Below are 25,993 nucleotides of genomic sequence, written 5' to 3'. Positions count from 1 at the left end.
TCCATCACAGCTCACTGCAACCTTTGCCTCCTGGGTTCAAGCAATTCTCATGCTTCAGCTTCCCAGGTAGCTGGGATTACAGGCATATGCCCCCATGCCTGGCTACTTCTGTATTTTTAGTAGAGATGGGATTTCGCCATGTTGGCCAAGCTGGTCTCAAATTCCTGTCTTAAGTGATCCGCCTGCCTCAGCCTCCCAAAGTGCTGGGATTACAGTCGTAAGCCACCGCACTTGGTTACTTGAAGATTTTGAGGCACACTGATCCTACGTGAGCAGGTAGCCCTTTCAGCACCCCAGCTCTTCTCTGACATTGGGTTACACTCAACTTCTGTGGCACCTCTTCAGCCAACTGAATGTTTTGAGGTTTCTCCTTTCTTATTCTTTCTTTGAAAGAACCTGAACAGCTCACCTTCTGGTATAAAATTTGAAAACATTTGTGCTGAATATTTTATATCGTAACACCATTAACTTTCACTCCTAGCCTAAAGGAATTACTTCAAGGGAATACAGAGAAATAGCTTACTTATCTTCAAGGCTTTGCATCATTAATACTGAATTTTAGTTTAGGGTTATTAAGTATTTAAGGGAAGCTCTGGGGAAACATGCTTTTTGGCCTGTGCCCCCCGCCTCCAAAAAAAAGTAGGCAAGTGGAGGAGGTATAGGTGTGAGTCCCTACTACACCAGCTAAGCTAAGCTAATTCCTGCTTAGCTTAGTTTTAAGAATTTATAGGAGTAAAAAAAGGAGACTATATCAGATGAATCCTTTAGTGGTAGATTTGGCAGTGTGATTGGCCGACATGAAAACTTATTGTTAAAGGATTAGATATAGGCCCTGATTTATGAAGCACAGTCAGTAAATCATCTCTTCACTCCCTGTTTTTTTGTTTTTGTTTTTGTTTTTATGGGGTTTTTTTTTGAGATGGAGTTTCACTCTTGTTGCCCAGGCTGGAGTGCAATGGCATGATCTTGGCTCACCGCAACCTTTGCCTCCTGGATTCAAGCAATTCTCCTGTGTCAGCCTCCTGAGTAACTGGGATTACAGGCATCCGCCACCATGCCTAGCTAATTTTGTATTTTTTACTAGAGACAGGGTTTCTCCATGTTAGCCGGGCTGGTCTTGAACTCCCGACCTCAGGTGATCTGCACACCTCGGCCTCCCAAAGTGCTGGGATTACAGGCGTGAGCCACCGTGCCTGGCCACTCCCCAGTTTTTAAGCCAAAATCAGCAACACTGAGAGAACATTAGATTAAAGGCTGGTACAAAAGAGAGTCTTAGGTTAACAAGTTAGTGGGTGCCTGAAGGCATGTGGGAAGAAATGTGGTAAAGGTGTGGAGAGGATGCTAAAACTATTCCTTACATGACTTAAAATTAGGGGGCTTGGTGTGGTGGCTCATGACTATAAAACTAGAGCACTTTGGGAGGCCAAAGCTGGTGGATAGCTTGAGGCCAGGAGTTCAAGACCAACCTAGGCAATAGAGCAAGACCATGTCTTCCAAACGAAAATTCAAGAAAAAATTTTAGGCTGGGCGTAGTGGCTCACTCCTTTAATCCCAGCACTTTGCGAGACCGAGGCAGGCAGATCACGAGGTCAGGAGTTCGAGACCAGCCTGGCCAATATGGTGAAACCCCGCCTCTACTAAAAATATAAAAATTAGCCAGGCATGGTGGTGCACGCCTGTAGTTCCAGCTACTTGGGAGGCTGAGGCAGAAGAATCGCTTGAACCCGGGAGGCAGAGATTGCAGTGAGCCAAGATCACGCCACTGCATTCCAGCCTGGGCAACAGTGAGACTTTGTCTCAAAAAATAATAATTTTTAATAAATTAAATTAAATATCACCAGGTGTGATGGTATGCTCCTGTAGTCCCAGCTATTTGGGAGGCAGAAGTAGGAGGATCTCTTGAGCCAGGAGTTTGAGGCTGCAGTGACCTGTGATTGCACCACTGCACTCCATCCTGGATGACAGAGTCTCAAAGAAAATAAATAAGTAGGCCAGGCGCAGTGGCTTACGCCTGTAATCTCAGCACTTCGGGAGGCTGAGGTGGGCAGATCACAAAGTCAGGAGATCGAGGCCATCCTGGCCAACATGGTGAAACCCCATCTCTACTAAAAATACAAAAATTAGCCGAGTGTGGTAGCATGCGCCTGTGGTCCCAGCTACTTGGGAGGCTGAGGTGGAAGAATCGCTTGAACCCAGGAGGCGGAGGTTGCAGTGAGCCAAGATTGCACCACTGCACTCCAGCCTGGCGACAGAGCAAGACTCTGTCTCAAAAAAAAAAAAGGAAAAGAAAATAAATAAGTAAAAATAAAAATAAAGTAAAATATAAACTATCAAGGCCTGTTACATATTCAGAAAATAGTAGGAAAGTTTGTACTAATCTTTCTATGACTACTGTCTATCACAGAGCTTGACAAACTGTACTGCTTGTTTTTATAAATAAAGTTTTATTGGAACACAGCCATGCCTTCCTTCACATGTTGTTTGTAACCACTTTGATGCTACAGTAGTAGAATTCAATAGTTATAATAGAGATTAAATGATTTGCCGGTTTACCAGCTTAAAACATTTACTATCTTGTCCTTTAAGAAAAAGTTTACCAAACCCTGTTCTAGCATCATACGTAGAATATAGTAGGTTATTAATAAATAGTTGGGGTGTAGTGACTCAGGTCTGTAATCCCAGTACTTTGAGAGGCTGAGGCAGGAGGATCTCTTGAGGCCAGGAGTTTGAGGCCACACTAGGCAGATGCTGTCTCCACAGAAAATAAAAATAGTAGCCCAGCATGGTGATGTGCACCTGGAGTCCCAGCTACTTGGGAGGTTGAGGTGGGAGGGTCATTTGAGCCAGTGAGGTGAAGGCTTATGTCATCAGTAATCTAACTGCCACAGCCAACAAGATACTTTTCAAGTCTTTTTCTCTACTCCTGACATTGTTTATTACTCCTTCCCTGAAACACCTTCTCTCCTTGATGATGTCCAGCCACTCCTCAGTGTTGTCCATGGGTTTGTCTTCCTTTGTCCACCCATTAAATGCTGATGTTCTCTAGTAGCTCAGTGTTCAGCTCTCATCTTAATTTATACTAGAGAATTTTAACTTGAAGTACAAGTATTATATGAACCTCCAGAAAGGGTGTTTATGTGCATTTTTTTCTGGGGAATAGGGACTATAGTTTTCATTACATTCTGAAAGAGGCCAGAGAGGGGGAAGGGAAAATCCTCTCTGTTTTCCATTGGAGATCTAATTCCATTACCAATGCTTTAACTACCACCTATACGTGGATATATGACTTACATCTGTCTCCAAACCACACTTTTTCTGAGCTCTAGACTTAAACCTACTTGACAAATGTATATAATTAACTGATGACTTCAGCCGGAGAAATCTCAGTGGTAAGCTGAGGACCAAAACCAGATTAGGATGGGCTGAGAAGTGAATAGGAAGTAAGGAAATGGAAGTATTGAATGTTGATCATTCTTTTCAGTAATATGATTGTAAGGGGAAGGAGAAAAAAAGCAATAGGAAAGGAGAAAAAAAGCAATAGGAAAGGACAGTCAGTAGAAGGATTTTTAGAAAGTGGCCAGATGGTGATGAGGAAGAAGTTGAGAAATGAGCTGACCATCAAACAAGGTCCCTGGAAGGATGAAATGAAGAACATTTGTTGAGAGATAGGCTCTGAGATTGGAGGAGACTGGGTGAAGACAGATATTGGATCTGTCTTGTTCATCACTGTATTTCTAGCACCTTAGCATAATATTTGATGCATAATATGTGTGTCATAAATATTTGAATTTAAAGCTTGCCTTAGAGGAAGGAACATGAAGGTAGTGTGCTTGGTAAGAATGAGGTAAGGAGAGGGAGTCTTGAGGATATGGGTGGTAGTTTGTAATAATTATTGTAGTATATGAGAGGGAGAACAGGCCAATTAAGGTTTCAAGGAGGGATTACAGACCCACTGACTTACCTTAAGTTTGGTTTCTGCCCATGAGTAACCCTTTTCAGTAGGTAACATACACATAAAAAGCTCTATACTAATGTTTCAGTGAAAATTAGCAGTATGCGATTTAAAACTTGAGAGAGATAAACCACTTCAAACTGACAGAATTGAGGATTGCCACTTAAAATGGGAAATACATCGATGAAGGATTTAGGGTTTTTGCCAGGTGTAGTGCTTCACACCTGTAATCTTAGCACTTCGGGAGGCCGAGGCAGGTGGATCCCTTGGGGCCAGGAGTTCAAGACCAGTCTGGACAACATGGTGAAACCCTGTCTCTACTAAAAATACAAAAATTACCCAGGCGTGGTGGCGTGTGCCCGCAGTCCCAGCTACTCAGGAGGCTGAGGCAGAAAATCACTTAAACCCACGAGGCGGAGGTTGCAGTGAGCCTGGGTGACAGAGTGAGACCCCGTCTCAAAAAAAAAAAAAAAAAAAGATTTAGGTTTGGAAATGGATTGAGAAAGGGCCAGCCTTTTAAGCAAGAGCATGAACCAGAAGCATGGTTTGGAAAATGTTGTTAATCTGCATGCAGCTGGCAGTTTCCTGCCACTATATCAAATTGCAGTCCTTTAAGGGATTTGTTTTTTAAATTTTGATATTTTCATTGCTTTTCCAACTACAGGATTTATGACCAGAGGAAAATTGATGAGAATGAGAACAATGGAGTACTCAAGAAGTTCTGCCCTCATCACCTGGTAAGATTCATGAAGGGCCAGTTGCTCCAGGCTTCCCTGACTCGACACCAAAGCTGCACTTGAACTTGGGGGTATGGTGGGAAGAGCTTGGACTTTCAAGTCAGTCAACTGGATTTGAATCCTGGCTTTACCACTTACCAGCTTTTTGACTTTGGCAGTCATTTCACTTCTGATAGTCTCAGTTTTTAATCAACAAAATAGAAATAAAAATAACTGCCTTGCACCTTGATGGTGAGGCCTAATGAGACAGTGTACAAAAAATGGCTAGCACACAGATGACAAGCAAGAGAAAGCCCCAAGATGCTGCCCCCTGAGGTGGTCATGTTTCATCAGTTGTACTCTTGTCTCTGTCTTTCTCAAATCTCTGGGAGAAGATATAGGGGACTTTGAAGGAAAAGCTGTTTCCTGAAGATGGTATAACAAATGGGGGGGTGGGGCATCAGTCAGTATCTGCTCCTTATTGCAGGTGAACAGTGAGTCCAAAGCAAACATCACCTGTCTTGTGTACAGCCACGACGGCACAGGTACGTGAGCAGGGCCCAGCTCCTAGGCTGGCATGCCCCCTCTGTCTAGGGAGCTGCTGAGCCAGTGAGGCATGTGCCCTCCAGTGCTCACCACTGTGCTATAGCTCCAAGTGGAGCAGCTGGGGAGTAACTGCTGATGGTGAGCACATAACGGGAGGATGCAGCAGATGACCCTTGGAGATGCCAGGTACCATTTGCAGAATGCTGCAGATGATACTTGGCAGGGCCTGTCCTGAAGCCCAGGTTACTTGCCTGAGCAGGTTCTTATGCCTTTGACTCATTCCTGAGTTAATGGGTATGATCTTTTTGAGCATTCTGCTGCCCCTGGGTTGGCAGTGTGTTCCTAGTCTACCCTGTACAGTCTGACTTGCCTGGTGTTCCAAATAAGTAAGATGGGTGCTATACCTGGGTATTTGGAGGGGGCACTACTGGCAAGAAGCCCCAACCCAACCCCAACTCCTGGTCCCTGCTTTTCAGCCTTTGCCTTCACTGCTGTGTTCTTGTTCTTGGCAGAGCTCCTGGCCAGTTACAATGATGAAGACATTTACCTCTTCAACTCCTCTCACAGTGATGGAGCCCAGTATATTAAGAGATATAAGGGCCACAGAAATAATGCCACAGGTGAGATTGTCTTCCTAGGTTTCTGTGGCCCAAGTCTGTTGGCTTTGGAGAACCACAGTGTCTTACTCAGGTTATACAAATAGAAACTACCTAAGGAGTAGGCTGCCTGTGTTGCCATGGGCACTGAGCGGAGTTTCCATGTTCTCTCTGCTGTGCTAGAGGAGAAAGCTCTCAAGAGCATCTCTTGACACTGCAATAATGTTTGCTTCTAATTGGTTTGGACATAAGGAGATAAGACTAACTGTTTTTTAGATTTCAGGTAACTTCAAAATAAGCATAAATGCCTTGCCAGGGAGTCAGGGAAAGCCCTCTTTAGTCAGTGGTCCTGAATTGCTTAAAATAGGGAGTGACCTTGTACCTTTAGGAGGGAGGAGTAAACGATTCTTTTAGATGAGGCAGAAGAGGAGGAATGGTGGTAGTAGCTAGCCCAAGATTGGCCTGTTTTGTTCCATGTGTATGGTTCCCAAACTTTGGGGCACATTGAAATCCTCTAATGTATTTTGTTTTGTTGTGATTTTGAGACAGTCTCACTCTGATGTCCAGGCTGGAGTGCAGTGATACAATCATGACTCACTGCAGCCTTGACCTCCCAGGCAACTGCAGCCTCAACCTCCTGGGCTCAGGTGATCCTTTCACGTCAGCCTCCTGAGTAGCTGGTACTACAGGCATAGGCCACTACCCCTGGCTAATTTTTGTATTTTTTTTGGAGACGGGGTTTCACCACATTGCCCAGCCTGGTCTCCCAACTCCTGGGCTCAAGTGATCTGCCTGCCTTGACTTCCCAGAGTGCTGGACATGAGTCACCAAGCATAACAGTCTGGCCATAACCCCATATATTCTAGGTATGGAGTGCAACTTGGGCATTGAGATTTTTTTAAACTGCCCACATGATTCTGATGTTCAGAAAAGCTGAGGAATCACTACTCTGTTGTTACCACTCCTAACAGATACCTGTCATGATTTTGTCTTGGAGATAGCAGTTAGAGATTAGTTTTATTTTATTTTTTCCTGAGCTGGTAAGGAGGGAGGGAAAAATCTATTCTTGGATCTCAGCACACAGGCAGATACAGGAAGGGTGCCAGTTTCATGGCCAATATTGTACTGACCATAGTAGTTGGAACTCTTGGTTTCTTGTACTGATTCTGGCGAGTAGAGCCCTGTTAATGGTAACAAGCACAGATCACTTGTTTCTTAGAGGCAGTTGTGGCATATACCTTCATCAGTCTCAGATCAACTGATGACCCTAAAAACATTGACAAGGTACCAATGAGGTCCACATATCAAAGATAATCCTAGGGCATAAGACAGTGCTGCCTAAGAGTAGGTAGAGCTGGGGCGATTCAGGGCGGGACAGGTAAGGCATTAGGGAGGCCTGTGGTTGTTGCAGATTCCTCTGCCCTAAGGAGCTCTTTGGGAGAAGATAAATCATCTCTGGGACTGGTATGATTCTTATAACTGTCTATTAAACATGCATAATCTCTTGATTTGTTTTGTGAAAATGAAAGTAATTCTTCAGCCCTCAGCTGATTGAGAGTTAGTGAATAACTGAATTCCCTTTGAGATGAATATATGTAGGCCTGATGCCAACCCTCATGTGGTTTGTTCCCTCATTTATCATTTCAGTAAAAGGCGTCAATTTCTATGGCCCCAAGAGTGAGTTTGTGGTGAGCGGTAGTGACTGTGGGCACATCTTCCTCTGGGAGAAATCATCCTGCCAGATTATTCAGTTCATGGAGGGGGACAAGGGAGGCGTGGTGAGTATGGTGTGCTGAGCTGGCTGGCTCCCTAGTCTCTCCAGGCATTAAGGTAGGTTTTAGCAGGGACACTGAATTCTCACTGTGACTACATGATACCATGTTTTAGAAGTCCAGCCAGCTAAATTAAAAGGCTGGATAGCCTGGGGTGCTGAGTTTTTGATGGAGTATTTTCTTCCTTTTCCTATCTTCAGTCCCTGTAAAGCATAGTGTACTGAGACAAGAAAGGGATCTTAGGGAAGAACCTCTGTCCTGAGTGATGTAACTTATCTCTAGGCATGCACCTTTTCCAAATGAAAAAGCATTAGCATTCAGGGCGCACCCTCCTACGCTATGCTAAAGATTTCTCCATCTCTCTTCCCTTAACTAAGTAGTTATCTTGGCTGGATCTTAGGTCAGCAGATAAAAGTTATAAAGAGCATTTTTTAGACAGTTGAGAAAATCAGAATATGGTTTATATATTAGATAATATGGTACTCAGTATTAAATTTATTTGATGTGATTACTTATGTAGGAGAATATCCTTGTACTTAGGAGATACATGTTGAAGTATTTAGGGGTGAAGTGTCATGCTTACATTCAAATAGATAAAGACACATAATGTGTACATGTAAGGAGAAAGCAAATGTGGCAGTTTTTAGTGCTGAGCAGCCTGCTTGCTGTATAACCCATGATCATATCATAGTCTGCCTGTCCTTTGAGTTCTGCAGACCTCTGTGAAGTTAGGGCAGAAAGGAAAGGAAGAGTGAGAATCGAGTTAGCGAATGAAGAGTGATCAGCTCTTAAGATGTATCTGGTTAACCTTACCTTTTTTTTTTTTTTTTCATTTTTGAGACCTAGAGTTAGGAAAGAGTTCAATTGCTTTCTGTTACAAGGTTTTTGGACCACAGGAGATGGGAAAAAGACAGTTTGGAAGACTAAATTATACTGATTGTTCAAAATAGTCTGGTTACCCAAGGCTTCTAAGTAATGACTTGAAACAGCTCGGTCTTTCTTCCCTTTTATTCCTTCTTAGCTGTGGGGAACTTCAAAGAGCCTAGCCATCTCTTGATGAGGTTTATTCAGAGAGTGGTTTTAGAATTTAGGATGGTTCCTTGTAATCAGGATCCCATTCCTTATGTTTTTCTTGCCATGGTACAAGGGTATTTCAAATTTTCTTCTGGTTTCCTCTAAATTTTGGGGACCTGAGACCTCCATAGATCTAGGACTTTTATGGTTTGAAGACAAATGGAGAGGAGTCTAGAAGTTCAAGGTGTGTCTCACTCTTCCTTGCTTCATTTCCTACTCTTCCATAGGTCCCCTGTGTCATCTGCAGTGAACAAATCCAAAACCCTTGAGTCTTAATGGGAATTATGCAATAGGCATTTAGAGAAAGGAAGTCAGAAGGGGCCAGTGAATTTTTTCTTGATATAAACTGTTGTCTTGCATTCTGTTCTAGAGAGGTGTAGAGCTGAATGCCTTCTCCCAGGCCAGCATTTGTCCATTCTCCAAAAACATTCTGCAGGCCAGTTTGCTTTTAGCTCAGCCAGTGCCAGTGTTTGATGATTAACCCATTTGCCGAGGTGGGGAAGGCATCTACTTGGGATGGGTGGGCTCCAGGCCTAAGTTTTAGTGGTCCTAAGAGTGAGTGATTAGAACAGGAGATATAGAGACTACCCCTGAAGCAAATTTCCTTACATATTCTTGTCTCTCTGTAAGCTAAATGATTGATGTGGTCTTTCATTTGGCTCCCTCTGTTTTTTTTGTCCTAACTTTCCAGCAGTGGGGGTCACTAGGCACTAGTCTCAGTGTAGTAGACTTAGCAGTTCTATATCATGGAAATTGTAAATGTAAAGTAGAATGTAACTGTAAAGTAGAATATTAGAACCAGAAAAGATCTTAGAAGTTATTTTCTGCCTTTCTCAGGTCTCCTGACTCTGATTTGAGGATATTCTCTTTGTTCTCATTCAGCTTTACAGGGACAGGGTGGGGGGTGGTATCAGAGGATAACCCCTTAGTCTCCCAAGAGCACTTTGATGCTTGATCCCATTCTCTACATTCCTCCAGCCCAGTCATCTAAGGCCGGAGCTTTTTTCTCTGCTCAGGCATTATTGACAGGATAAGTCCTGGCATTCAGACAGGTCTGGTGAAGTGACCAGGTACTCTGGCCCAGAAGTTCTCTATCGGCTCCCCCTACAGGCTCCAATTCAGGTACTGTATGTCATTCTCTTGTTCCTATTGCCATTGGCTTTTTCCTTAGCCTTAAGTTCCAAGGAATTTCTCCCCTGTGCTTTTTTATTTTTATTCAAGCAGAGCTAGCTCAGAGTACAGTTTTGTAACAAGGGCTTATTAGGAGATGGATGAAAAAGTTCAGGTTTGTATGTGTAAATTGTCCATTACTGTAGATAGATACACTAGTCCAAGCATTAGAGTTTAACTGCACTGCCTAAAAAAGCCCAAAGATAAACTTCACAATAAGCTGATAATGTGGAATGCGAGGAGGAGATAAAGAATTGGGTTTCTGTTTTATTCATAGGCTCAGTCTTAGCTTCAGTCTTTCTGAGCATTTGTTTATTTGTAAGATGGAAGTCAAAGAAAGTGGGAAGTCTGTAGGTCAGCCCTATTTTCCATGCCTGCCCTTGACCTCTTCTCAGATGTTCTTCTCAGTTGGTCCAGAGAGAACTAAAAGAAGTTGTTTTCTTGGACTATAGGGCAGCTGCAAGGTGGGGTGCCTTTCGTACATGTTCCTTTTTTCACTAAAAGACTCAAAATGCTTTAGCAGCTAGATCTGGGACTAACTCTTCTGAATGGGGTAGGAACTTCCCTGCCCTTCCCTTAGGGGGAAGCTCATGTTTCCAAGTCAGACAGCAGGGGGCATGGATGCCTTTCAGACAGAAGGAAGCTGCCTGAGCTAGAAGGCCTGCCTGCTGTAATTTATTTCTTCTGCCTTGTTCAGTGAATTTACCCAGAGGGTGGCTGAGATTGAGGCTGTGGAAGCCCCAAGAAGCTTCCTTAATGTGCTGCCTCATAGCTGAGCTTATAGGGCCGGTAGTAGGATGTTGTCCCCTGGGATATGCAAGGTTCTCTCAAGCAGACATGAGCCTCCATTACTCCCACCACTCCTTGCAACTCAGCCTCCTCTTCTCAGCCTGTGCCTTCCTCCAGTTCTAGTAAACAGTGCCAAATAAATATAGTTGTTCTCCGACTCTTCTCTAGGGGTTCATTGGCAGCTGCTGCTTTCTTCATTTTTTAAAATTTATTTGCCACTTGGTAAAAGCCACTGAGATGGTTTTTTTCCAGCCTTGGGCAAGTTGGAGCTTTGGAATCTGGAGTGAATAAGGTCATCTGGATCTCACTGTCTTCTTATGAAGCCAGCAGTAAGCTTGGGCAGTCACTCACCCACCCCTAGGTCCATATCTGGGGATGAAGCCACCCCTGACCTATACATAGAAAATGATTGATGTGCCTGGTCTCATACCCAGTCTCTGTTTGGTTTCTCTACCCCCAGTGCCCTTTGGCTTAGGCTCAGGATGGGTGGGCCTCCCTTCCCCAGCAGTTGCCCTAGCAGCTGCCTCAGCCCTGATCAAGGGCAATTGTTTGTCTCAAGGTGAGTAGTGGTTTTTAAACCCTACTCCCACACACTGCTAAGTCTGTGTTTTCCTTTCTTCCTGATCAGGTAAACTGTCTTGAGCCCCATCCTCACCTGCCTGTGTTGGCAACCAGTGGCCTAGACCATGATGTGAAGATCTGGGCGCCCACAGCTGAAGCTTCCACTGAGCTGACGGGGTTAAAAGATGTAAGTGGCTGACTGCAGAAGTTAATTTTCTTTCTGCTTATCCACATACTGTTGATTCTTCATTGTCATAGGGAGGAATAACTTGCTGCCCAGTTCCTTAAAGGCACTACTCTAACACCCTCCCCCACATTCCTGTAATTTCCTCTGTAGGAATAGTCCTGCTCCAGGGGGCAGCCGTGAAGTGGCACTAATTTGTAATAGGATGGGGATGAGGAGCATCTTCAAGAATTATTTTGTGTTAAAGCCTGCCACCTTCACAGAGGCTGAACCTAGGGCATTGTTTCTTAATCTAATCTAGCTCCATTTCAACTTAATGGGAAGCTTTTATTGGTATAGAACATCAGCTTTCTTGATGAGGTCCCTGGTCCATCTTCATTGCTGCCCCCTGTTCCCAACCCTTTTGGGTTCCAGGTGATTAAGAAGAACAAGCGGGATCGGGATGAAGAGAGCTTGCACCATACTGACCTGTTTGATAGTCATATGCTGTGGTTCCTCATGCATCACCTGAGACAGAGACGCCACCACCGGGTAAGCTGGGGTTGGAAGTGACCTCCCAAGGGCAGTGACCCTCTCAAGAGGGCTAAAAAGTTCGAGTAGTGAGTTTAAGGAGGAATCCGGTGATCTTGGTTGGATTTCCTATCCGTTGTCCTCTATCCCCATCAGATCCCTGATACAGTCTTGGAGGAAGCATCAGCAGAAAAGGGTGGTATCTACTCTTGTCCATTGCCATCCATGTGTAATGCTATCTTCATAAAGGCAAAGGCTGGAGTGTGGAGGAAGGAACTGAGAAGAAATAACAAGTCTCAGTGTGACCCTTCTATTTTTCTTCTTATGGCAAAAGAGGCCTAGGTCAGGAGCTGGCAAACTGGCAGTTGGTCTGCTGGTCATTTTTGTAAATAATAGTTTCATTGGGTTGCAGCCACACCCATTTTGTGTATCATCTGTGGCTGCCTTCACGCTACAATGGCATAGTTGAAGAGTTGCCATAAAGACCATATAGACCACAAGTCTGAAATATTTACTATCTGGCCCTTTAAGAAAAATTCTGCTGATCTCTGGCCTAAAGCATCTAAATTCTAGCTAAGACCTAACAGGCTTGTCCTTGTTCCATCCAGGGAAGTTACTAACGAGCCTTTCCCATCCCACAGCGCTGGCGAGAACCTGGGGTTGGGGCCACAGACGCGGACTCTGATGAGTCTCCCAGCTCCTCAGACACATCGGACGAGGAGGAGGGCCCTGACCGAGTGCAGTGCATGCCATCTTGAGGCCTCATACCTAGGTGGGGCGGGCTGGGGCTGCCAACCTGATCCTGCCTGGGCAGCCCTTTCCTGTCCCAGGCCCTACATTCAGCAGAAACGCACTTTGGACTTTTTGCTTTAGATAAAAGAAAGACGTCCCAGGAAAAAGGACAAACCAGAGGAGTGAACCAACACAGAATACCTAGGAATGGGAGTTGAGCCCTGGTATGGGCCTTCATGGAGAGGTGCATAGGACTCAGCAGAAATGGCCTCTCCCCAAAGCCTCTTTTTGAGAGGAGAGGGAAGCCTATTTTGTTAACTGGTTTGGGATAGGGAATGGGGTTTCTTTTTCTTTAATCTCCCTTGTTTCTTGGGCAGGGGGGGTGGGGGGAACAATTGGCTATTCAGTACCAAGGGGCCAGAGTGGAGGGTAGGAGTGCCACTCTCTCTTTGGTTTAGGTTTTTGACCTTTTCTTCTTTGTTTTTTTTTTTAAAGTCTATGACAGTTGGGTTTTTTCCTCCCCCTCAGTAACCCCATCCCAGGATCCTATTTTTCTGGGAAGTCCTTAAAGCCCCTAACCATCCCACACTCTTCACTTTCCCTTCCACCTCATTCATTCTCTGTACTTATCACAGTGTTTTGCACTTGATTACATATCCTTCATTCTCTTCTCTTCATCCCATCACCCCTTAAATAGGTCAGGTGAAGGAGATTGGGGAGAGGTGGGAGGAGGGGCAGAATCGAAGGAAGAACAGGAAGGATGTTACCTCTTCTGTTATTTTTTTAAAAAATATTGTTTGTTGGCAGCAATCTCCCTGTCCCTATCACTGTTAGAGGCCTAATTTTATATCTATAAATATATTAAAAAGCAAGTCAAACTTGGATGTATCAAGGTAAAATTATTGTCAAAGTTTAAATACCTATATATTCTCTATGAATACAATAAAGGGACTTAAAGGAAGAGTGAACAAGAGTAATGGTGTGGAGGTGACACCTGGGGTCGTTTTACCTCTGTGTATGGTCATTAGTGATTGGAACTTACCCTTTAGGTTTTAGGAGGCTCGAGAATGGAAGGATCCTCATTTCTGCCCTTCCTGGTTCCCTGCCTTGGTGTGGGGGTTGGGAAAAACAGGAAATTCCTCTCAGCTTTTTGCCTCAGATCTCCTTAAGTCTAGTGGCGGGGTTCCAAGGATGGCTCTTCTAACCAACTTGACTAAACTACTTTAGGGTGGTGTCACCACTGCAGACTGTTGTGGTACTGTGTGACACAAGACATGTACATACACACCACACACGTGTACACACACACACACTCTGTCTCACCTTTTGCTGCTTGATTCTTTAAGCCATCCAAATTCATGCCACTCTTTACAGAAGAGTGAAGGGAAAGACTTCCTGGGTTTGACTTAATACCTTGTCCACCTCTTGATATTTTAGGATTGAGAAACAAGTCATTAATCTAAGGACTGATTGCAGTGGCTGGAGTTTGGGCACTTGTCTTAATCACTGGTCACTGAGTCTGAAAAGTCCCAGCTGAATTCTTGCCCTTGAATGCTTTTGCTGCTATTTTTTTGCCCCCAGTTTCCACAAGATCCAATCAAGAATTCTGTATCCTGGGACAGTCAGATTCTACTAAATCAGGCCAGGAAGGAGTGGGGAAGAATGAGAGAATGGTATTCCCAGACTTCCTCCTCTTGCCCCTTTTCCCAGCAGCTCTCAGACCAGATGTTGGCTGCCCTGAGGTAGGGAATGTGTGGTGATTGAGTAGTCTGTTCCTATTGCTGGTGGGGTGATAGGGTGGGCTAAAAACCGTGCACTCTGGAATTGTATTTTCTCCCAGTAAAGCTTTTCCTCCCCCCAACTGCTGTTCTGTGTGGTATGTGGTCCATTTATTCACAATGGATGGTTTTTGCTCCTACTATTGTAGGTACCCAACCTTCCCCTCTCATTCTGTACATGATACAGTTAGGGAGTCCATTTTGGGAGACCCATATTTCCAGGAGCATGGGCTCCAATTGGAGACTGCAGGAAGTAGGATATGCTCCACTTAGCTCAGTAATACTCATGAGACTGGGCGGGGTGAGGGTATACACTTGGGGTATTTTCCCAGCCCTTGTTCCGGGCTGCATTGAGAAACATGGGCATAAATACTGCTCCCCCTCCCTTCCCGGTGATTCAAAGGCTCCAAAGTCGTGGTCACTCACAGAAATTGTAAAATCAGTTAGTTACAGTACAATCAATCACCTTTATTCCGGGTTAGAACAAGGTCGTGCACACTGCAGACAGAAGAGCACAAGATAGGGGCAATCTCACAGCAATATAAGGAGTGGGTGGGCACGTTAGTCTTTTAAGATTATTTTGCCTTACAGAGAAACTACTAGACTCCTCTGCTGAAAATAACCCTGTCTCTCTTCTCCCATTTCTTCCATAAGAAAGGCTCCTTATTCTCTCTCACTCTAATGTAACATATCCCAAATGGAAGGACGGTTCATGTTCATTCCCTCCATCCCAATTCTGCAAGTATCTCTCTCTCTCTTCTTAAGGGAGAAGCCAGACAGGGAAAGAGAGACTTGGGAAGGTCCTTTAAGGCAAAACCGTGGAGTCCTAGAGGTGTGTGTGTTAAGGCAGGTGTCTGCAGCAGTGGCCAGAGGGGCAGGGCAGGCTAGGCTGGGCTAGGAGTTAAGAGTACTGTCTAACCAGTCTGGCTTCTTCCTTCTCCCAGCAGCCAGCCCTCCCCTCCCATTAAAGTTTTACTCCCACATCCTAAAAGCTCTTAACTAACTTCAACTTTCTCTAAATAGTCTCTGAGACTGCATGTGAATTTAATGTTTTTTGAGAAAGCTTTCTTTTTTGTTTGGACTGTGTAGCAATTTGATTCTGCCACTCCCTTCACTGTGGCATTCCCCTCCCACCCCCGCTCTGGCCTAGACAATAAGTTAATGCTAGACACCACAAAAAGGGCAGACATGGCAGTGCAGTTTTAATATACATATATGTAGAATATATATGTACACACAGTTAGCACGGTCAGGGTGGGGAGGGGCATCTTAGGGGTAGGCAGGAGGCTGGGGTCACTCACTGTTCTGTAGTGATTTGGCTAGGAGGTGTTCACAAGCCCAAGGGGCCAGGATGTCTAGTAAAGAAGGGTTTCCTAAGTCCCTTCCTGGATTGAATTGGGGTGGGGATCAGTGCAAAGGAAAACACTGTAGTTAACTTCTTTCTGGCTTGGGATGTTCTTCACCAAGGAGAGAGGGAAGGTTGCCTGCAATAACCAAGTTGGGACCCTATAGGATGGTGGGGTCAGGATTCGGGTTAAAACCTAAGGATCTCATTCCTCAACCTCCCTAGGTTTAGAGTGCAACAGTTAACAACTGAGTGGAAAAGGGAGCTCCCCTCTCTCTGCCCTAATCCCCATCTCAGGCTCAGTGGTACGTGTTCCTGTACAGTCTCCAAAGTACAGGTGGGTGGGGCATCTAACACTGGCTGCTCCATGGGGTTTAATCTTAGGGGCCAGGAAGGGATCCTGGCTCATGCCTATGCTAGGCCCATGAGAGGCAGAAAGGGACCGGCTGGCACTCAAGCCCTCCCACCTGAGGAACAACAGGAAACAGCTAGTCCAGCACAGGAGTACAAACGTGGAACGCTGGCTTTTCTTTGCCCCTTCCAGGTGGGGGCTGAGCGGCCTCTTCGCCTTCCCTCCCCAATGCTTTTCCTTGGATCCACCTACCTCTCCCATACCTTACTCCCATGTTAGCTCCTCAATGTAGGAAAATGCAGGTCCTTTCTGCTTCCACACTTTAAAGATATGGGGGGAGAGTGGAGGAAAGGGAAGTAGAAGGAATGTGCTGATTTCTATTTGCATAGAAATAGCCCCCACCTCCTCCTAGAGTGGGGAAACTCAGCCCCCTCCCCTTGCCCCTGACTCCCATCCCCTCAAGAGGAGGAACTAGATGAGCTAGACATATAGACAGACAGCCAGAGCGTGCGCACACGCACACACACGCGCACAGTAAGGGGGTTAGGACCAGGTTAGTAAGTGGGTAGATGGGGGGTGGCCCTTGCCCCCTCCTTTGGAGGATGGGGGAAGGGAGTGGTCTGATGAAGGTCCAACCTTCTTCTTCCTCCCACTTGCTCAGGCCTTCTTCGGTGGGGGAGCCAATTTGATGATCTCTTCCTCAGAGGGCTGCCGGATAATGTCTGGGGGCAAAAAGGGATGTGTCCAGGGACAGCAGTGTGGGAGATGGCCAGGCAGGCCCATTGGGCATCAGCCTCCTCTCCCAAAACTCAAGTACTCCAAGAACAGTCAACGGGAGAGGGCCGAGGTGCAGCTACGTAAAGGAACGGCCTCTTACCTTTGTACTTCTTGGCACTGGGGATGCGGGTTAGCTTGGTGTCCAGCTCATCCTCCTCAGAGATCTTCAGCACACGAGTTCTATAGTCAACCACCATAGTGAGTAGGTCAGGACGGCGGGAGATCTCAAAGATGTGCTCAATGTAGGAGAGGTTGTCTGGAGGAAGGCAGGAGACGGGGTCAGAGCTAGGCTGCAGAGGTCAGCTTCCCCTACTCCACCAGAGTGGTGACCTGGAACCAAAGCTGAGTTGCTGACATTGGTTATGGGAGGACACAACACTGGAAGAAGAGGGGCTACTAATCCAGGAAAAGAAAGTTAAGGTACCCAAACAATACGGAGGACCATTCCCAGGAAGGGCAGATCATTGGTCAGTCAAGTTTCTAGATTATGGTTAGAATGAGGGATTTAGCTTAGATACTGGCTCCCATATGCTGTGGGGAGGGGACAAAAGAAAAACTGACTTCCAGATACCCCCCCAATACCCCATTCCTCCTCCACTTTCTGTCCAAGTAAGGATCAGAATTTGCTGACAGCACATGTAAGACCGGCAGGGTAGACTCTCTAGGCAGCCCAGGAGAGATTCTGGGTCTGGTGAGAAAGGTTATTCCAAATGAGAAGGTATGGACACTACAAGAAGGATGATGTCCATGGCTTGGCCAGTTCCAAGAGATTACAGACGCCCTTAGATCTTCTTCCCTGGCTCCTCCCTGCTGACTGTTGCCATAGTCTAACTGTAATATGTCCTCCTTTATCCTTTCTCCCTGGTAGCCACACGGCAGTCAGAATAGTCTATCTGAAGGGCCCTGAGTTCACTCACCTCACCTATCCAATACCCAGGCTCTCTACAACACAGTCTTACCTTCTCAGCCATTTCTAAACACCCTACATCCCAGTCAGGCCAAGCAGAACTGCTTGCATTTCCAAACACACTAGATACTCTGTGACAGTGTTCCTCTGCCTGGCATGCCCTCCTTTGGATCCTGCCTTAGAAATCACACTAACCTTTCAGGGCCATCTTAAACACCAATTCTTCCCTAAAGCCTCCAGCTGTGTGGGATTACTCTAATCCATAGACCCCACTCCCCAAGCAGTAGTCTCTCAAAGTGGATAAGAAAATGTTAGCACTTGTAGTTTTATTTTAAATTTTACCAGATTTTAAAAAGTGCTTAAGTCCTGGCACGGTGGCTCACTCCTATAATCCCAGCACTTTGGGAGGCTGAGGTGGGTGGATCACGAGGTCAGGAGATCAAGACCAGCCTGACCAACATGGTTTAGTCTCTACTAAAAATACAAAAATGAGCCGGATATGGTGGTGTGTGCCTATAATCCCAGCTACTCAGGAGGCTGAGGCAGGAGAATCGCTTGAACCCAAGACGCAGAGGTTGCAGTGAGCTGAGATCGTGCCATTGCACTCCAGCCTGGACAGAGTGAGACTCGGTCTCAAAAAAAATAATAAAAAATTTAAAAAAATAAAAAGTGCTGCTTGTGAAAATGCTGAAAACAAACAAAAAATAAATAAATTTTAAAAAATAAACAGTGCTTAACAAAGGTTAGTATCACTACTACCAGATTAGATTACCCTTCCCGGTTCTCCCCTCATTCAGGTATTCCATTTTTATTGTCTAGAATTCTTCCCAATTTTGCTCACTTAAAATTTTACCATTTTTTTTTAAAAAAGAAAAATTTTTTTTTACCATTTTTAGATTGTTTTTCTGTTCTGTTGTGTATGAAATAATAGCAGAGGAGTATCTGAATGACATTTTTTACTGATGAGGGGCACAATGAAAAGTGTCTGAGGCCCCCATACTCTTAGAGCACCTCTCTTCTGCCTTGCTATAGAGGGGTACACACTGTACACATAAGAGCTTTGAGCTCATCTCTATCTGCTGAATGAACTGAGCCTGAAAGGCTGATGACAGGACCCCTGTGCTCCCCTCCCGCACCTTTGTCCAGCTTGTTGTGGCTCTCCAAGAAGCTAAACCAGGCACTGCCAGTAGTGATCTCCTCACTCTTTTCGCTGGGGATGTCCTCCTTGCAGGCCGACTTGAGCTGTTCTAGATCTTCAAGGGTGATGTTGTTGGTCAGGTCTTGTAGGAGGGTCCCGTACTCAGCCATGACTGGGGTTGGGAGGCGACAAAGGGACAGGAGTTGAGCTTAAGGTATGGAGTCTGGTTTACTCATTGACACTACCCTCCTACTCCCAACTCTGCCCTACCAGGCATGTGCCTGTAACGTGGAGGCTGGAGGGAGAAAAGGAAGACCTAGGGGAGGGGTGGGGGTAGACAGGAAGCTAGGAGCCAGGCTAGAGCCCAGAGTGACAAGTCATACCTCCTTTCCCCCACCATCTTTTTCTTCTGTTTTCCCCCTCTAACAGTAACCCTGGCAACAGTTCCCCTGACTGAGGAGGCGGTTACCATAGCAACCTGCTCCCGACTTTCTCACCGGCTCTCTCCAAGTCCCCCCACCCCCCCGCCCCAGAATCGCCCCACCCACCTCGAACCCCTCCCCATGTCAGGAAAAAACCTCCCAAACAGCCAGGGTGAGGCTTGCTGTGGCAGTGAGAAGCTGAGAAGGAGCTGGAGGGCTTGGCAGGTGCTCACGTGGTCTAGCTTCCATTCTGCCTCAGAGGGAAAGGGGTCCCTCACTCCAACTCCCCACTACTCCACTAATGACTCATTTTGGATGGATGCCTGTTTGCTTGGTCTGATGGTTCCTTGGCCCCTCCATGCTAGCCTTGTATTCAGTCATTAGGGCTCGAGGTGGGGGAAGCAATCAACCACCCCCACCTTTGTGGAGCCCATTTTCTCCGTCGACAGTTACAGGCCCCCACTCAGCTCTCTCTCCTACCCTTTGTGCCGTGCCTGCAGCCCCCGTGCCCAAGAATACCAAGCGGCTGGCTCTGGCCCCCTGCCCAGTTCCCAGCCTGGCTGGGTGGTGGGGGAGGGGACTTTAGATGCGGCTCTGGGAGAGTGGCAAAAGGGGACTGCCCCCCTTCTTGCATCAACATCCTACTGGCGCTACCTTCAGCGTGGTCTGATGAGATCAGCAAGGCCGGATCTCACCTAGGCCTTCACCCCATCCCTCTTTCATGATTCTTAGGTGAGAAGTAGAGAACATTCAAGGCCTTGCTTCCGCTAAGATAGGAACTGTGGCTAAGACAGAAGAACGGTCAGACGTTTGAATGAGCTTTCTGGATTTGATAAAATGTGACACTAGTGGTGAGCTCAAAAACGGAACTGATTTCCACAATGAGTATCTATTCTAGTCAGAAAAGTAAAGCATTTTGTAAACACTCTATATGCAACTAGACCAATGGGTGGGCAAGCGGCAAGATGACCTTGTCCCCGACTGAGGCTGCCCGCAATCACCCAGCATTAGGCTGGGAATGTGGCAGATCAAAGGGGCCTGGGTGACACACATTTTCCTTCCTTCTTGCTCTACTGCAGGAGAACTGAAATGGGTATGGCCATCACAAAATAAGAGATGTGGACCCAGAAGTCCCCATTCCCAGCCCCCTACTTGGACCAGAATAAACAAGCCTCCCTTGGTGGCAGGTACCGTGACACAAACAGACAATAAGCCAGACAGCAGGCCACCATGACCCCCACAAGAAACAGGCGGTCATAGGCATGCTCAGTTGCACACCCAGGTGCAACCAGACAGAAGGGCCCAGCAGTGGCCCTGCCAGGCCGGGCCAGGAACAATGCTCTCTGACTGTCAGCACCAGGAACTGTCTCTGCCTTGAAATCTAGGTCACAGCAGCAGGCTCAAGCCCAACCCCCATCACTCCACTGATAATCCAAGGACAGGAGGGGATACGGGTGAGGGGAATGATGGGGAGAGGACTAGAGATGGAGATAAGAATGGGGGGTTGTGAGTAGAGCTGGAAGGGAAAGTGCAGCAGGAGACAAGAAGACCCTGCCCCAGTGGAGGAAACTCTGGGGCCAAGCCCTCAGCTGGAAAGGGGGGCACGATTTGGGGTTACACCACCCTGCTTTCACATGGAAGAAGTTTGTAAATAAGACAAATCCTGTGAGAGGAAAGAGTGCGTGCGTTGTGTGTGTGTCTGTGTGTCGGGAGGAGTTAAGATTTAGGGCTTTGAATTTAAAACATCTACAGAGGAGGTAGGCGGGAAGAGATTAATGTGTGTAACACACTCACCCACAAAGACTTGGGGGCAGTGGGTAGGAGCTTTCTAAGAGAGTGAAAGATACAAGGAGGCCCCTAAGAGAAATAGGGGTGGGAATGTTAAAGTGGTAGAGGAGAAATGTGTGTGTGCTGGGACCCTAGGGATGCTAATCCCTGGGTTGTGGGCACAGCTCTGTGGAGGAGGCAGTGGCTGGCTATCTGGGTGTGTTTGGATGTTCTGGTAATGGAGGTGTATGTGCCAGCATTGGATATGTGGCTGTGGGTGCACTGGCTGTATTTGTGTGTGTGTGTGTGTGTCTAAACTAGCCAAGAGCACATGTAAGAAGGCATATAACCACAGGTTCACATCCAGAGGGGTGAGGGGAACCTGCAGAATGGAGGAAGAGAGCTGGAGTTGGGAGACAGAGACTAAGGCTGCAAATGAGGCATGGGGGGGCGAGGGAGAGGAGAGCACACAGTCCACAACAGCGCATCTGTTACTATAGCAACCTCAGTTCTGGGTCCCCTCACCCCCGAGTCATTAGGACAATAACACCACTGGATGGGAGGGGCGTGGGGAATAGTGAGTAAGAAGGGACAAAAAGGATAGGGATAAGGCCCCCTAAGGGTACAAGGAAAGGCAGCCCCATTGCCTCCTTTCTTGGAGAGATCTATTTGCCTAGGCCTGAGTATGGCAGAAGAAGCATGGGCAGTGTTGTTTGGGGGAACTGTTCTCAGGTCTCACTGATCAACTACTGTCCCTGGCTGGTCTGCCCATGGTGGGGCTTGGCAGAGCTTGTTTCCTTCATCCTCCATGTCACCTTCCTCACCAGAGATTCAGATTTCCTTAGGGCCTGTGGAGAAATCTGCTCTCTGGGCTCTGGAGCAGTGCAGAGAACTGCTCAGCGATCACCAGGCAGCCTGGGCGGAGGCCATTCGTGAGACAGGATACCAAGGCAGGAATCAGGAACCGGAGCCCTGGCTGCCAGGAAGTCAGTCCTCTTCCCTCCCAGCTTTCTGTGCTGGGCTCACCGCTTCCTCACACCTTCCTTCCTTCCTGCCTCCCTCTCCTTCCAAGCTGGTCCCAGGCACAACCCTGACAAAGGTCAAACCAACTGAGGATGCTGGGGAAGAGGGCAGGAGGTAAGGATCATCATATACTGACCTTAGGGTGGGGCAGGTGGGAGCTCCATGGGCACTGGGGTAAGAAGAGCTGGGCCCTGGGAGTGCTTTGAGAAGCCTGGCAATTGGGATAACCACCTGTGGGGTAGGTGGCAGCACGTAAAGAATTTCTGTGCCTTTTGACAATAGGTCGTGGTAGATTATCCCTTCTCTCTAACGTTTGGTTCCAAATCCTCTGTGAATTTGAGAAGGAAGCCTGAAGATTAGGAGTTGCACCCCTCCCTCCTCCACATCTGTTGCAGCTGCCTCAGGCTGAGGGGAGGGGCCATCCCACGCTAGAGGTCCCTGGCTAGAGGTCCCTGTATTGGGCAGGAGGGGACTTCTAGGCACTCAAGTCTGTCCGTCTTTTGCCTGAAGCTGGAAGTAATCACGGAGAGGCAGAGGGGTTGGAAGGGAGAGAGGAGAGGTTCAGCTTTCCTATTCTAAATTATATCTGGGCCCCAAATTAAAGCAGTCCTGTAGTTTATTTTCTTTAATATCATACTCAATTGATTTATTCTTTAAGCTTTTATCCAGCTTTACCGGGGAGTTGGAGGGTTGTCTTTATTCCTGTAACAAGGCAATTGAGGGTTCTCAGGCTCCAGGGTCAGCCTGGAAGTGAGGAGAGGCAGGACATCTGGGCCCCCAAATGTTCACTTCAGTCCAAGAAGGAACATGGATTACCTGTGGGCATGGGGACAGGGATTAGCCTTCAGCCCTTAGTCTAGAGAAGAGCCAGACCCAAGATGGGGCATCAGGAGGAAGGGAATGGGGCCTATGACTCTCCCAGCCCACCTCCCTCTCCACTCTTCTGCTGTGGCACTCCCTGCCTCTATTTCCGTCTCTCTCCATCTCTCTTCATCATCCATATCCTTTCCCCCTAATCCTTCAGTCTCTCTATTCCTCCTTTCCTTTCTATAGGCTTTTACCCCTTCTAGCATGTCCTACTCACCTATCCAACTTAGTAGTAGCCATGAGTATGTAGGACTTCTGAGATCTGTGCTTCAGTATTCCCATCTGAATACTCAGAGCTACAATTAGGAAGGGGTGAGCATCCCTGCTACACAAAACACAAGTTTGGTGGGAGTGGCTTGGAGATTCAGTGATTGGCTGCCTACCAGCTGGTGAAGATATCCATCATGACACTGCGCGTGAGGCGCTGTGATTCCGTGACCCTCTTCATACATGACAATACATGCACACACGATGGGCACGGAAGTGAGGAAGTAGGCAACCAGGGAAGCCTGCAGCCTGGGGCATCACTGGCAATTTCCCCAATGGAGTATTTAACTACAAAGGGAAGAGCAATTAAAGCTAATCGCTCTGACAGCCTGGGGCCCAGACACACAAACCTCTTTCCCTAACTCCCAGTGGTTCCCCCCACCTTCATCCTCCCTAATTTGTTTAGTCCATTCTCCAGCACCTTTTGCACTTCTCTGACCATCTCTGTCTCTCACTTCCTCCCTCTCCCTGGTTCCCTGACTATCTCTGGACCTCTCTGGAGATGTCTGTCTGCTTCTCACACACATTCCTCTCATTCTCTCTGACTTGGGCTCCATTCTTGGCTGACTCATACTCATTTTCCTCTCCGTTTCTTCCACCCCCTCCTCCGCCATCCCTTGGCCACTCTTACCCAGAAACTAGCCATTCCCAGCACCCTAAACCCTAATTGGACCCAGGAAGAGGGTCACCAGAAGCCCCTACTCTCATTAGCCCCCAAAATCCTGTCTCCTTGTTTTAGAGGAATGATACCAAGATTTTCTCCTATCTTTCCCCACTGTTTTTAAAGAGGAACAATCTGCAGCCAGGGGCTGGGAAAAGCTGCCAGAAAATCAGGATGGACTTGGGGACAGTGGCCCTTTCTGTCCACTCAGCTGTCCTGTTGGACTGATGACTTGGAACCCGCAGTTCAGAAGACTCCTCATGGATGCCCCACCCCACAGAGTGGGGGTGTGGTGGGTGGCCGGATGCGTAGTGCGGGGACGTTTGTGATTTGAAGTGTGCTAGACGATGTGTATAAGTCACATGGGTGTGTGTCACTGTGTGTGCTGGCATGCCTTATAGGTGTGCGTGTCTCCTTGTCAGTTTTGACACGGATTCTATGAAATTAATAAGGGTTTTTCCGTTAGATACATCACTCCTCTACACCCCCAGCTCCTCCTTCCCTCTGGACAAGCTTTCCGCCAAGCCCACCTCTTCCCAGGTGCAGCGGGCCGGGGGTGAGGGCACACGGTACCAGCCGCCCGCGGAACCGAGACTGGACTGGGCCGAGAGACCGCCAGGGAGGCGAGCCCGGAGCCAGGGCGGGGAGGGAGGGGCGGGCGCCGGCCTGGCCGAGCCGGCTGGGCGGGAAGCAGGCTGCATCCTAATCCCCAGGCCCCGGTCCGACTCCCGAGCTGCCGTTCAGCGTGGACGGGCTGGCCGGAGCCACGCCGCCTCCAGCACACGCTCGGCGCTCGGGACGCACCGACCGCGGGACGGACCCCGTGGGGCCTGACACAGGCGGACCCGTCCGGGGTCCCCGCGCTCCCCGTGCGGCCCCCGGAGTCCCGGGTCGTCGCCCCTCCAAGCCGAGACCTCCACATCTGCCCCTTCCCGCGACACGTCTCCTCCCCGCCCCTCTCACCGCCTCTGGAGCTGAGCGCTCAGGGCGCGGGCACTCCTGAGTCCCCGGTTCCCGAGCAGCGTCCGGAACCTCCTCTTCGGCTCCCGCCGCCGCCGCCGCCGCTTCAGCCGCCGCCGCCGCCGCCTCTTCCGCCCGCGGAGCCGGAGCCCGAGCCCAGCGCCGCTCACTCCACCCGGCTGGCCGGTGATGTCAGAGCCGGGGAGGGGCGGGGGGCGGGGAATGGCGCGAGGAGGGGGAGGGGGGAGGCAGGAGGGGGCGGGGGACCGAGGGGCTGGGGTTCTGGAAGACTCCTAGGATGGGGGACAGAGTTGGGCGGAGGGCTGGAGCAGAGGCGATCTCTTCCCCCTGAACTGCGAAGCAATCCTCATATTTAATTCCTTCCCAGCAGGGCACGCTACTCCCCTTTTGACCTTTGGATGACCACGGTGGCTAGGACCCCTGGGAGGCACAGAATAAGTTCAGCTAAGGGGTTTGGAAAGCCTCTGGGGGCTGGATTCTCTTCGTTGCCGGCTTTGGTGTTTGTAAAAACTTCTTTCCTTGCCTTAAGGGTCAGGGGCGCCGCGGTAAATGACTGATCAGACTTATCCACGTTGGGAGTGAAGGTAGGGGTTCCGGGCCACATAGGAACTTGAAGAGCCCTGGATCTTCTCTTTCCAGGGTGATGCCTGCAGGCCCTCTTGTGTTCCTCTCACCTTTCCCAAACATGCCCCACTCCTGCCTTCCCCCTACCATGATGTAATTTTATTTTCTGGGGAGAAAAAGAGCAGCAGTGAGCTCAGCATGCAAATATAGACAACTTGCAGAGCCACACTTAGCTCTGTCTCCTAGTTCTGCCCCTCTGCCCAGGCCCATTGTGGCAGCTCTCACTTCCCCTCTACCCCAGGGACTTTCCTCCCCCAGACTCTCAGCCAGACTGAAAGAGGAAAGGGAGAATTGGAGAAGCATCTGTTTTCACCCTCATCTCTAGCCTAAGGGGTTCTGCCTCAGCTCTGGGCAGGGTTTGGCCCTGGAAAGAAGTCTGTCCCTGGGTAGGTCCTTCCTGCCAAGAACTCCAGCAGGCCCAGGTTGGGGGATCCTCTCAGTGTTTGTGCCACTTCCAGGATCACCCCATCTCGCCTTAGTTT

At 47.9% G+C, this 25,993-nt stretch overlaps 2 protein-coding genes across 12 annotated transcripts in view; one reads left to right on the top strand and one right to left on the bottom strand.

Annotated features, from left to right (window-relative positions):
* The window catches only part of DCAF8 (DDB1 and CUL4 associated factor 8), a 45,333-nt gene extending 30,870 nt beyond the window's left edge, over window positions 1-14,463 (top strand). For 8 of the 10 annotated variants that reach the window (XM_012449669.2, XM_012449673.2, XM_012449668.2 and 5 more), the window contains 7 exons: window positions 4,617-4,689; window positions 5,156-5,213; window positions 5,727-5,834; window positions 7,458-7,588; window positions 11,244-11,363; window positions 11,775-11,891; window positions 12,512-14,463. In XM_012449669.2, the coding sequence (XP_012305092.1) occupies window positions 4,617-4,689; window positions 5,156-5,213; window positions 5,727-5,834; window positions 7,458-7,588; window positions 11,244-11,363; window positions 11,775-11,891; window positions 12,512-12,628 (724 nt within the window). In that variant the 3' untranslated portion in view covers window positions 12,629-14,463. Of the gene's footprint in view, window positions 1-4,616; window positions 4,690-5,155; window positions 5,214-5,726; window positions 5,835-7,457; window positions 9,779-11,243; window positions 11,364-11,774; window positions 11,892-12,511 lie in introns of those variants that run through there. The other 2 variants (XM_012449677.2, XR_001107025.2) reach the window with 2 other exon arrangements.
* A 364-nt stretch (window positions 14,464-14,827) lies between these two features.
* PEA15 (proliferation and apoptosis adaptor protein 15) lies at window positions 14,828-25,011 on the bottom strand. Of its 2 annotated transcripts, XM_012449683.2 has the most exons (5): window positions 21,839-21,913; window positions 20,679-20,688; window positions 18,898-19,071; window positions 16,955-17,110; window positions 14,828-16,799 (listed from the first exon to the last, which is right to left on the bottom strand). In XM_012449683.2, the coding sequence occupies exons 1-5, from the start codon at window positions 21,896-21,898 to the stop codon at window positions 16,735-16,737; spliced, it is 465 nt and encodes a 154-aa protein (XP_012305106.1). In that variant the 5' UTR covers window positions 21,899-21,913; the 3' UTR covers window positions 14,828-16,734. The 2 variants fall into 2 exon arrangements, with proteins under 2 accessions (XP_012305106.1, XP_012305104.1); XM_012449681.3 differs by lacking the exons at window positions 20,679-20,688; window positions 21,839-21,913 and adding an exon at window positions 24,870-25,011.
* Window positions 25,012-25,993: the final 982 nt, after the last annotated feature.

This window comes from Aotus nancymaae, unplaced genomic scaffold, assembly GCF_030222135.1.
Source record: "Aotus nancymaae isolate 86718 unplaced genomic scaffold, 86718_ANA_hifiasm-v0.15.2.pri h1tg000108l, whole genome shotgun sequence".
Classification (NCBI taxonomy): Eukaryota; Metazoa; Chordata; class Mammalia; order Primates; family Aotidae; genus Aotus; species Aotus nancymaae.
Note: the sequence above shows the minus strand (reverse complement) of the source record. Positions and strands in the feature narration are given on the sequence as shown.